The sequence below is a fragment of the Periophthalmus magnuspinnatus genome, chromosome 1 (assembly GCF_009829125.3).
Source record: "Periophthalmus magnuspinnatus isolate fPerMag1 chromosome 1, fPerMag1.2.pri, whole genome shotgun sequence".
NCBI lineage: Eukaryota > Metazoa > Chordata > Actinopteri > Gobiiformes > Gobiidae > Periophthalmus > Periophthalmus magnuspinnatus.
In genome coordinates, this window is record NC_047126.1 from 25,381,964 (window position 1) to 25,395,339 (window position 13,376).

Consider the following 13,376-nt stretch of genomic DNA (forward strand, 5'->3'; position numbering starts at 1 on the left):
GTCCTGGTAGGTTTCATAGTGGTGCAGGGGCGTATACTAGATTTTGTGTCTTATACTTGTTCAGATGCAGCTCAAGATCATTGTAAAGCTATTTAGGAAATCTTCATTTCTGTCCTGAGAAGGTGATTTTTAGTATCGATAACTGCTCAAATGAGTATCTAGTTTCAATAATATCAATTAGTGTCTGATTTTTGATACTTCTGTACCTCTTCTGTCTGTGTCGTGTTGTCCTACCTCCAGTAGAAACAACTTACAGGAAGTCTTAAGTTTTTACTGTCTTAAAATCTGAACTAGTTAATTTTAAACGGTTTGTTTTTGCATTCTGAGCATCCTCATTATTCACAGTGATGAGTTTTAAGGGCTTTTCACAACTGAGATGAGAGCAGAGTTTTGCTGAGACGGAAAAGCTAACAGTAACTAGCAAGCTAATACACATTTCCTGATTATTGGACAATAAAACAATTTAACATTCAGACAGCACACAGTTGACTTATTTTGACCTCAACAGCTGCTTATGCAAAATATTTGTACTGGGGTAAGACAAAATTTGCTCAAATACATGGATAAAAACAGGTACAGGCCATTTAAACATGAGACCTTTGACTTTAATAAAAATGAGTTTTGACACAGCCCAGGTTTTATGGGTGTTTAAAATGGATAGCGTATAAGGTGATGATTATGAGTAAATTATTTTTCAGACATCATGTGAATTATTTCTTTTAACTTAAGAATATTTTAGTGTAGGACACATGTAAACAGAAAACTCCTGCCATAACCAAACTTTATCTAACAATATATTGTTCTCAAAGATCTCCGAAAGGCGTGCTCTGATTTAGCATACCAAGCACTCTAGCTCTCCACCCGCATGTACTCAGCCATCTCGTGGGCCCGGAGCGGTTGCCATGACGACAGGAGCAGATCGGATGCAGAGCTGAATATTCCAGTCTGCATCCCCTTGTGCGTGACTGAAGTCTGCAAGAGGCTTTTTGCACCTTCAATAAATCATTTTTAAAAACCATATCATCCATATTCAATACTTGATATGGGGAAGTGCATGTTGGGTTGATATTTTGGAACTGTATGAAGTCTAAATTTAAGATGTAGCCAGAGGTGAATAGTACTAATACTTCTCTGACAAGTTTTCATATCCCATTCTTTTACTCCCACTTGAGTAATATATTATACAGTGTAACAATAGTCATACTCAAGTCAAAGTTTTAGTTACTCTTTGCACTGTGAGTAAGTCTACAAGTGACAAAAGCTTTATGTCGACAATATGAAATTATTTGAATGTTTGTATTTTTTGAACCGCTCCTTAAGATATGATTTAGTTTGTTGTATTTTTGTGTCTATCCTTTCAAAATACTAGATTGTCGGTTTATTTAATGTCTTGTCCTTCACATTAATTCACAACAAATTATAAATCAGACCAGACAGTTACTCTTTAAGTTACTCTTATTTGAGTAGTACATTTCCCAAATACTTTTTTACTCTTACTTAATTTCTTGGACTTGTGTACTTCTACAGGTAATGCTACTCTTAACTCAGTACAATGCTTGGCTAGTCTGCCCAGCTCTGGATGTTGAGTTGTATTACATTCTGAGAGCTTTAAAACAAATCCAAATTGCAAACCCACACATGTTGAACCTGATCAAAAATATTTCTTCATAGTTGGGCAGAGAAGTCATTAAATGTTAGGTTTCTTTCATGTGGACAGTTCTCAGTAATTACAGAGACATTGCCCATAAACCATATCCAAACATCTGCATCTATCTATAGCAGACTACCACAAAGTGCTCACTGACCGCAGTTTTAAGTACAGGCTCTGTGTACAGCCTAAAATGGTCTCAAATGTGGTACCAGACTCATCATATCATAACTTGTGTATGTGAGTACGGACGTTAATCCACTGCAATGCATCAAGTAGGCGACGTGAAATTGTATTCCAGATTTTAGATGTTTTAGCACATCATTGTTGGTTGAATATGTCATCTATGCATGTTTGAACCCTCCTTGCGTTTAACAGTACAATTTTGTCCACAACTCAGACCACAAGTCTACGTCACCCATGCTCCCTCGTGGTCATTTTTCAAAAGCATGATACAAAACAATACACTACAACTTCACAAACCTGATGTGATGTGCAGTAGTTTCATTAGTGGTATGGACGCTGATTGTAATGTGATAGCACTCTGAAAGGGGAGTGACTTAGTGCAGAGAGCAAAGGGAGAGGGGACTCAAAACAATAAAAGGTAACATGTAATATGTTGTGTTAGTAATTAGGTAAGTGCCGTAATGTCTGGGGGATCAAAGATTCAGACTATAGAAGCTGAACAGAGTGTATTTGCAAACACAGAAATGTAAATGTTGAGGGGGTCATAGGCTGACGTCTTCGAGTCGGTTGTAGGTAGCGGGGTCAGAGGCTGGGGTGGTGGTACCGGTCATGGAGAGCTGGGTAGGAGGCGGAGGTGCAGGGTAGTTCCAAGGAGCGGGATCTTGTGAAAAACGAGAAATACCAGCTGAGTACTGAAATCATACACATGAAAACTATACTGAGCTAAGTGGAACTGTACCACGGGGGATACATGGACGATCTGGCAACGTGTGTCAGATCCTCGGGCCCTTTGTGCTCCACAGGTGCAGGCTTGATTGCTCCTGAGATGCAGGTGTGTAGTGGGCGGTGCCAGTCTCTGCCCAGCTCCAGACAAGGACACTGGAAGGTAGGGGGAAATACAGAACAGAGAGACAGGGACAGACTGGGATCTTCACAGTAAGGCAAGGCAAGTTTATTTGTATAGTATAATTCGTACACAAACCAATTCAAAGTGCTTTACAGAATAAGAAATAAGAAAGACATTAAAATCACAATATAACAAATCAAAAAATAAATAATCATCATAAAATTAACATTAAAAGAGAAGAGTACAGAATAAAAACCTTTCAGTCATGTGCACAGCTAAACAGAACAGTTTTTAGTCTGGATTTAAATATTGTCAAAGTAGTGGCCTGTCTCACATCTTCTGGAAGACTGTTTCAGGTTTTAGCTGCATAAAACTGAAACGCTGATTCCCCGTGTTTAGTCCTGACTCTGGGACCAGCAGGAGGCCAGTCCCTGAAGTCCTCAGAGTGTGAGATGGTTCATGTGGCACTAACATGTCAGAGATGTACTTTGGTGCTAGACCATGGAAAGAGCTGCTTGTAAGAGCTGCCTTAATTAATACCCCACAGAAGTGGGGTATTGATTAAGTAAAGGGGTATTAATACATTCTGGTCATCACTATAACCAGAATGTAAAGATTTTAAGACCAATTGTAGTTTTGTTTTAGACTACTAGGGAAAAAAAATGAGTTGTTTCATTTGTACAGTGTACTCCATATGCTGCTACTGCTGTAACAGTCATTTTACATTGTGCAGCCTAATACTATAATTCCCCCATCTCTTCTCCTGCCTTGGGAAACCCTGTAATCACAAGTCCATTTATACATGCTAGACTGTGTTAGCGCCTTGTCTTTACGAGCTAGATGCGAGGACACTAATCAAATGGGACATGTGCATATAAAGGCTATAATAAAGCTTTGATACGCTAGCTCTCATCAGGACAATAGCATGTGTGTACACAGCACTCAGTCTAATGGGCCTGAAGACTGCCAATAGAGTGTTAACCCAGTACGAGCCAAAGCACGGGGGGAGGCAGGGTCTGGGATCATATAGTGTCATAATATTCAAATTTCAAACTCCATTTAAATACCAAGGCAAAGGTTTGATGAAATATAAAATTAGGGTGCACGATACGAGAAAAAGATGTCATATTTATTAATTGTGTTTTGTACTGCAGTAAGGATATTATTGCAATATTTTCATATAGTTTTTGACACAATAGTTCAGTTAAACTAAAGCAAAAAATGCACATGCCTTCATTAACTAAATAAAACTTAAGAGACTAAACCAAGACCAACCCAAGTCTAATACAGAACTTAATGAGGAAAATCATGAGTAAAAGCTGCCTTTTTTAAAAACAATTTTACTATTCAAAAACAATAAAATGGGGAGGTTTGTGTTACAATATTAATTATTGTGTCAGCCAATATTGCAATGTTTTGTGATATATTGTACAACCCTTACCACAATGATTAAAAAACACAATTTATTTAGATCAAACAAATGAAGAATATTTGAAACCGAAGCCTTCAACTGGAAATTGCCCATTGTCACAAAACATATTCTGTATTGTATGTATTAAAAACTGAGCTATCTTGCATTTATTCCATTACTTTTTATTTTACATTCCAGGCAAACCCATAAAAACTCAATAATAATAATAACTTAAGAAGACAAGCAGGTAGCAAACCCGCTGATTAAGTTACATAGTGCATCTTATGAGTCAATAATACTGATTTCAGTTTGAGAGTTTAGTTACATAAGCCTCTTATTTTTAGAATAGTCTCCATCACAATTTGAATCATAGTTACAATTATTTGGTAACTTCATGGAGGTGGTACATCACCTGCATGTCTCCATGGAAATATAAAGTTAAAACCATACTTTGGATCATTCTCCATGGATATAGTTTTATGCTCCTCCAGGCTCTCCTCCAGGGCAAATAAGAGGCAGGTTTGTGGAGATGCAAGCCAACTCACAGTAAGGGCGCTTGTTTTTCTATGTTTTTCAGTGTAATAAAAACATCCAGAATGAAAAAAACATACTTTTATTTTAGTCTATTTTTTGGCAAGAAATAAATGATATAAATGTCCATGCGTCAATATAGTGTCTTATTCTGTGCAAAAGCTTTGAATCCTGTAGTTTAGACTTACAAGAATGTTCTGAAATGTTCCTGAGTGTCAGATGCCCTCCCTGTGTCTCCATGGGGTCTGTATAAAAGCTGTTAACCCTGTAGTTTAGACCTCTACAAACTTGGATTAGTTTAAAGTATTTATATATTATATCATATTTCAGTCTTCTCGCAGATATTTATGTTTACATTCTTGATTGTGTGTGCTGCATGTATCCTGTATGAATATGAATATGGAAGCTGCAGAACCGTGTGCTCTAGTGACCCAGTTATGACAGAGCCACGGGCCTCAGGGTGACAGTACACAGGCATATGGGCTGCTCAGTGCTGCCCCCTGCTGGCCAATCACTCTTATTTTTTATTAATTATGGATATACACTGCAAAAATGATAACTGCTTTTGTGAAAATAAATTGAATTAACAATGTCGACTTGGCTAGACAAAAGTAGTTTTGTTTATTTATTCTTTTTTTTTTTTATTTAGAAGTAATTTTATTCAAATAGTTTTAACATATTTGCCATTCTTCAGGATATGTTTAGGCTAGTTTAAAGATATATTCTCATTTCAAAGCCAATAAATATATAAAATAAAAATTGTCTTATTGAAATTATGAAACATATAGGACTGTATAATTAATCACATTTTAATCATGACTACAATTAATGCTCCAATCAATTAAAAAAAGGGTACAAAGCTTTTTGAGCTTTGTACCCTTGTTAAAATCTTTTTCCCTCATCAGAAACATGCCTGAAGAGGTTTAAATGCTATCCTTGCATGTTTGAGTATTTTGGTGATCTCTCCTGGGCCCTATACAAACCCTACTTAGCTGTAAGATTCTTTGCAATTCTCAGCCCACAAGTCTACATCCCCCATGGTCCGACTCAAAAATCCTCCATATATATACAAAAACATACACATATGTACAAAACTGTACAACTTGACACACCTGGTGCGATGTGCAGTCATTCATTAACGGGATGCATGCTGTTTGTGTTGCGATAGTGCTCTGAAGGGGGAGTGACTTAGTGTGGAGAGTAATAGGAGGGAAGACTCAGAGTGTGAAAAATGAAAGTGAAACTTATAAAACATGTTAGTATGTTGTTTTCGTCAAATATGGCATTTTCAAAACAATAAAAGGTTACATGGTGATCTAAATATGTTATGTGTTAGCAGTTAAATAAGTAAAATACCCCCTCTTTAGCTTTTCAATGTGCATAAATAATTCAAATTCATTCTTTAATAATGGTGATTTGACTTGTGTTGCAGTGCTGGCATCGCTGTGGGCTTCTATGGTAACGGAGAGTCCAGTGACGGGGCAAACCGCTTGGCCTACTCACTACGCCACGCCAACCGCACCGTGTCCGGCATCAACAAACTGGTGAGGGCCCTACTCTTAGCTCCAGAACCAGGGAGAAACTTGTCAGACAATATTTCCCTGAAAAAAAAAAAAAAAATCAAATAAAACAAAACTCAAATTGAAGTTTTGGAGTATAAATAAATGGCCAAATGGCTCGGCTCTTTGTGAAGCTGACACCCTAGCATCTGCCGTCTAATTTACCCTTATTATAAGTGGTGGTAATAAGCAATGAACTGAGGAGAATCAAACTGCCAAACCAGTCATATATATTTATCTATATAGTAAATACCATATAAAAACTACCATAGTTGATCAAAGTGCTTCACAGGTTTAGCATCACGAAACACAGCAAACTATAAAATACAACAAAGCCATGCATAATGTTCAAAAACAGACCATTATATATGCTCAAACAGTGTCAAAGGCCAATGCATAAAAATAAGTCTTTACTAAAGTTGTGCAGCTTGAATGTGGAAAGGGAGACTGTTACACAGTTAAGGAACGCTGAGAATGCTCTGTCCCCTTTACTCACAAGCCTGGAGCAGGACACTTCCAGCAGCAGTTGGTCAGCAGATCTCAGGGCTCTGGTAGGTGTATGAAAACGGACCTGCTCAGACAAGTACAATGGGGCAGTACAATTTAGCCAATGAACAGCATCTAAAACCAGTGTATGCTGGTACTTTCCGGTCCCTGTCAACAATCAGATAGATTAATTTTGCACCCCCTGAAGGCAATGAAGAGAAGAATGATCCAAACCCATGTACAGAGAGTTACAATTATTGAGTCTCTATGTTATAAAGGCATGGATGGCTTTTTCAAAATCTTTGGTTGGGGTTTGGTTTTGAGGTGGAAATAGCTTGACTTGCCAACTGTATTTATATGTTTTTATCATTTAAAGTTATTTTGCATGTTCACATAAGGTACCACACAGAGAAATGGCAAAAGGAAGCCAGTGTGCCCATGGCACTGTCACAGTTGTCACGGACATCAGGGTCACCAAAAACAATTTCAGTCTTTAGTTAGTTTAGACTAAGAAAATTGTCTTCCATCCAAGGCTTTATTTCATTGAGATACTTAATTTAAGGGGAACAGTGAATCTTTAGAATTATGCTTAAGTGTAATGTATATCTGTAGGTCGTCTGTACATGTGAAATGCAATGTTATGTTGTGTTGAAAATCAGACCCAGGGGAAGGAGGTACAAAGAAAATAACAGATACAAAATAGAGCCTCCACAGTGAATCAGGATACAGATGATGAGCATGGACCAACATGAACAGAAAAACTATATTTGATATAGGAGCAAACCATTCCAACATTGTTTGTTTAATCCCCACACACATCTCAAGGCAAGTTAGAAGGATGCCAAGACCCACCAGAGTACATAGAGTACGAGCATTGAGGTTTCTACAATCAACAGTTAGAAACAAATCATTAAGAAGTATAACAGGGCAGTCTCAGTACTATAACTTAAACTTGGATTGGAACTTTACTGCAAACAGCTTTTTTTTACTAATGAAGGTTTTGCAGCTGATCAAGCACCTTAAATAAAAAGAGTAGATTTGAAATCAGTCAGTATAGTGAGATTCAGATTAGCCTTTTTTTATTAGGGGCTGCACCACAGCATGCTTAAAATCAGCAGGGACACTGCCAGCTTTTAATGAGCAATTGATCATGTCAACAATAGAATAGAAGGAAAGGAACAGAAGGAACAAAGTGATGGATGCAGTTTTTGAACAATTTTGTCAAAGATTTCAGAGACACTCACACCTTGAAGGTGTGACTGAAGGTGAAATTGCAAATACAAAATCTTGAGTGGCTGATGGGAGACAAGCCCCAACAGCATTAAGTTTGTCAATTTTATTGGGGTTTAAGTAGTGATGATTCAGATCAGAGGTCTAACCTAATTGGATTTCAGTATATCAGTCTATGTGTTTACATTTGGTTTGAACAAAAAATGTTAATGCTGGTGAGTTACATTAGTTACAACAATATCAAAAATATCAAATAAATCTGTAAGGCCAAAATTGTGAATTGAACTGCACATTTTTTTAAATGATAAATTATGTAAAAATGTCATCTTGTTTTTTTCTTGTGGACCTAGAACTTGTGGAACTTGTGTCTTGTCCCACCCCTAATGTAGCTGTACCTTTACTTGAATACAAATTTTCAGTACTTTCAGAATACCACTGCTGCTGACGTAGCCCTGTGTGTGTGTGTGTGTGTGTGCGTGTGCGCAGGTGACAGATAACGGCCTAGCTCTGAACCAGACGGTGGGGGAGAGTCTGGAGCAGCTGAGCGTGGCGTACCAGGACCAGGCTGACCACATGTCCATGGTGCAGAAGCTCCAGGGGCAGCTGGACGAGCTGCTCAGGCTCATGGAGGACGTGCCCTTCTGGTCTAACACTCAGGTGTCTCTGGAGGAGCTGGCCCGCCACACCGAGGCCTTCGACTTTTACAGGTCAGACACAACACAGCTTAAAGGGGCACTTTTCATTGAAAGGCGTGCTACCTAGGCAATGCAGTAACAGAGGTTTTAGATGTCATCCATGTTTGTTTGAATAACCTAGCAATCTTTCCTTTGCATTCGTTTCATTAGTGAAATGCATGCTGGTGCGTTGTATTAGTGCTCTGAAGGGGAAGTGACTTAGCACAGAAAGCAAAGGGAGAGGAGATGTAGAGAGTAAAAAAAATGAAGATGTTAAAAACATTAAACATGTTAATAAGTTTTTATGCCTTACCTATGTACCTGTTTTCCACAGGTGGCTGGGGTACCTGGGCCTCCTGCTTTTTGATGTCCTTATCTGTCTGCTGGTGCTGTTCGGCCTCATCCGAAACTCCAGGGGAACTCTCATCGGGTACGGCAATAAAACTAATATGTACTCTACAGGTGGTGGCCAGTGTTTTTAAAGTTTTTAAGTCTAGACACAGTTTACAATGTTTACACCTTGTCCTGTATTAGTCCTATCCAGTGTTTTCCCCAAGTGTTGTTTTAAGTTATTTTAGGTGGTACTTTAAAATAGGAATGGCCTGATATGGATTATTGATATTTTTAACCAATACCAATGTCTGATATTTGGCCTGCAAATGTAATCCAAGTTAACAGTTAGGTCAACTAACTCTTCCTTTTCAAGGAAAAACTATGACATGCCATTGTTTACAGTCTTTATTCTACCTCATAAATTATATATACAAAAAATGTGTCTAAAATTCATTCAGTTTGCACATATCGTTTAAATTTTCTGTAAATTAGCTTTAGGGATGGACCGATGTGAGAGATTATCTGATATTTGGCCTGCTGTCGATACTGATATTTATCTTTATAAATCCATAGCAAGACTCACAAATGTAAAAGTCGAAATAGAGATCGCAAATTAACTTGTCAGTTTTGTAAAAATAATCATTTCTTACATGTCACTGTATCAAATATTGATATCGGCTGATAACGATCTTGGAGAATGTGTATCAAAATCATATAGTTAGTTAGTTAGTTAGTTAGTTACTTATATATATATATATCACCCATGTGTAATTAGCTTCACAATTATCTTGCACAGCAACAATTTTCTTTGTCTTTCAAAACACATTTTATACCAAACCTTTTGAATGCTTACTGTACATCCAAAGATAAAGCCATAAATGAGTTATAATTTAAGTATGAAAAAATATATGAAAATATTTTGCATAATGAGTTTTCTAACCTGTTCTTGCCGGTGCAGTGTGTGTCTTCTGGGCGTGCTCACTTTGGTCATCAGCTGGGGGTCCCTGGGTCTGGAGCTGGCTGTGGCTGCGGTGAGTGTTTCCATGGTAACGGCTGGGCAGCGGTGATGTCATGTGCGTGAGATTGCAGTAGCAGGAGCGGTCTGACACGTGGCTCTGTTGTCTTGTGTTGTAGTCCGCCAGTGATTTCTGTGCCTCTCCGGACCTCTACATCACGAGGGTTACCCAAGAGAACGCCGTCATCGATCAGGGTACGCATTTATCTGCTCTTTGCGAAATATTTATGCTTTCTCTGATAAAATAATGTAAATGTCTGCTAAATCTGCTCAAATAATTAAAGCAGAACAAGCAGTGGACTCCTGCACTGTAACAAAATCCTATAATATCCTGCAATCAGTATGGCCAGGTTTTTAGTTTTCTTATTTCAAGGTAGGATGGCAGTGGAACAAAGGTGGGTAGAGTAGCCAAAAACAGTACTCAAGTAACAGTAACATTATTTCAAAATAATATTGCTCAAGTAGAAGTACAAAGTAGTGGTAAATAGTAGTGGTAAAGTACTCAAGTAAGAGTAATTAAGACCAACTGTTGGCCTTTAACATCTGATTTATAATTTGAAGCCTAAATAGAAGGACAAAATATTAAATAATGCACAAAATCTATTTTCAAAGGATAGACACAACAATTAGACAAACTAAATCATAGCTGAAGAAGCGGCACAAGAAACACAAATGTTCAAACGTAAACCTTTTGTCGCTTGTACTCACAGTGTAAAGAGGAACCAAAACTTATTCAACAAAGAATCCTGTTACTTCAGTAAAAACATTGCTCAAGTAGGAGTAAAAGTATGCTGCTAGAAAAGTACTCTGAAAAGTACAATTTCTTTTCAAAAGTTACTCAAGTAAATCTAACTAAATCTAAATCTAAATGTAACTAACTACCCACCTCTGCAGTTAAAAATACAGAAGTCCAAGTAAATTGATACTTTCAGAGCTAGGCCGTTATCTGTCGTCCACATTTCCTGTGGGTGTGATGCTAACTGTAGGCACTATAATCAAAGCTTTATTTTTTAACACAATCTGACCAGGAAGAACTGACTTAGCTGGAACTACAACAGGTGAGATTTGTGCTAAATGTGTGTTAAAGAAGTCCCTCTCAAATAACATTACTGTCTTTATCATTAGCCAACAGTTGTTCAATTAGTCACCCTCACATTTTTGTTGAAAATCAAACATCTTAACAGGACCATGGACATTCATATTGATCACAGGCTCCTAAAATGCCTTGTTTAAATCCATTTTGTATTCTTTCTTAAGTTTTCAGACTTTCTTAAAACTTTTTAGTTTGCTAATGTTTGCTTGGTGTCTCCATGGTAACTGCTGAACATTCCACTATAGAAATACATGTAGTGTGGTGTCACTGCAAACTATCAACAGGGTAAAAAAAGCAGATTTAGATTAATTGGCAGCACAGTTCACAGCATGAAGGTTGCAGGTTTCCCAGGCAGCCCGTCATTGGTTGTCAAGACAATTATCCAGTTAGAAAGCAGAATGAGCCTCACATGAGTCTCTCTTTTGAATTGCCAGTTTCAGTGCTGAAGTCCAGTAGGTTTAAACTTTGGAGGTTTTGAGCTTTCACATGAGGCATGGTCTGTCCATATACTGAGAATGAGAGGAACATGTATGTGTCTCTATCTGCAGGTTAAGGCACTGGCAGCTCAGGTTCAGTTGTGACTGTAATAGCTGTTCAAAACTGTAAGAGAGCAGGCTACATGTAAGTGTTGTGACTAAGTCTAAGTGAGAAAAGCTCATGTTGACAATATTACATTAATATTTTTGTTTCATGCACTGCTCCTTCAGATATGATATTTTTACTAAATGCCTTGTCCTTCAAATTACATTAACTTTAAATCATGAATCAGATGTTAATGTAAGACAGTTATTCTTACAGTTACTCTTACTTGAGTAGTAGTTTCCATAAATACTTACTTCTCTAGTCTTACTTGAGAGTTTGGAGTCGTCTGTGAAGCACTGGGAGCGGGTGTATATTGAGTTACAGCAGCAGCCTCGGGAGTGTTGGGAGTTGGCTGCTTCCTGGCTGCAATACGTAACTTTATTATAAAGATGTAATCATATCCAAATCTCAAGGTACAATATCATCCACAGTATATTTACTGCAAATCTGTGAGGAGGCTAATGGAGAATATGTGGCTTTTTCCCTGACAGATTTTTTGTGTTATCATTATTGACAAAGAATAAAGATGTTTAACCTTTAAATTATTCTTTAAAATCCTCAGTCTTACAGGTCATTATGAATCACGAGCTCATATTCAATAGAAATAATTAACTCTTGTGTGCTTTTGTATTTTGTAATTTGTTTTAGTTGTATAAATGCCAGGGCCACTGCTGGTAATAAAGATTGGGATAGTAGATATTTGAGCAGTTTATGCAGACTTCCTTTGGAGTTTACATTCATTTACAAAAGCAACCAGACAATATGGCGGCAGGTGATGTTTGTCATGTAATCATGTTTTTATTTTTTATTTTTTTGCAGCTGTGTTTTATCTTTTTTGCTTTGGATGTGTTTAAAATGGGGTTATGGGGGTGATATAGTCATTGAGGGATGTGTTTAAAATGTGTCCTCTGAAATTAATCCTACTGTTAAACTTAAATTGTAAATCTAGTCACGATTGCAATGTTTGTCAAAACAGTCTTTATATATGTTTTGTTTTCAAAATTGTTTAGCCTTATGATGTAAATAATAACATTAACATAACATGATAACTTAGCATTACTTTCTTGTTTGGCATTTTCAGATATCCTGCAGTACTACCTGACGTGCAGCTCTGGGCAGACCAACCCCTTCCAACAGGTGAATTTACTCATGATCTCTCATTCATCTCATTCACCACATGTTGTAAAGAAAATGTTAAAATGTAAATGTAATGTAAAAACAAGACCAGGAATGTCCTTTTTCTCATTATTATAGTTGAAATATACAATAGATAAAGCACAAATACAAAAGGTATATGTTAGGGCTGCACAATATCTCACAAAAGTATCAGTACTGCAACATACTAAATGTATTGCAATAACATCAAGGTTTCTATGGGGAATGTTCAGAAATATGGTTTTAACTTTCTTTTTCCATGGAATTATGCAGGTGACATGCCACTTCCAGAAAGGTACAAACTGTACCTTTATGTTTTTATTTTGACAGAGTTTAGTAAATTAAAGCATGTATTAAAATATAGCAAAAATATCAATATCACAATTCTTAGCCATATCGCTCACCACTTAAGTTTCCAGTATCGTGCAGCCCTGGTGTATTGATACTTTGCAGCTGATGTCACTCCCTGGGGGTGTGATGCTAACTGTAACTCTGTCTGTTACACTTTAATCTGAGCTTTATTTTAACACAATCTGATCAGGAAGAGCTCACTTATTTGGAACTACAACAGATGAGCTGATTTGTGCTGTTAAACAAGTCCCTCTCATATAACATTACACTGCACA

General features: G+C 37.3%; 1 protein-coding gene across 2 annotated transcripts in view; it reads left to right on the plus strand.

Annotated features, from left to right (window-relative positions):
• The window catches only part of ttyh3b (tweety family member 3b), a 49,093-nt gene that overhangs the window by 25,589 nt on the left and 10,128 nt on the right, over positions 1–13,376 (plus strand). For both annotated transcript variants that reach the window (XM_033976043.2, XM_055223609.1), the window contains exons 4-9: positions 6,056–6,167; positions 8,385–8,605; positions 8,907–9,002; positions 9,864–9,936; positions 10,040–10,115; positions 12,677–12,732. In XM_033976043.2, the coding sequence (XP_033831934.1) occupies positions 6,056–6,167; positions 8,385–8,605; positions 8,907–9,002; positions 9,864–9,936; positions 10,040–10,115; positions 12,677–12,732 (634 nt within the window). The remainder of the gene's footprint in view (positions 1–6,055; positions 6,168–8,384; positions 8,606–8,906; positions 9,003–9,863; positions 9,937–10,039; positions 10,116–12,676; positions 12,733–13,376) is intronic.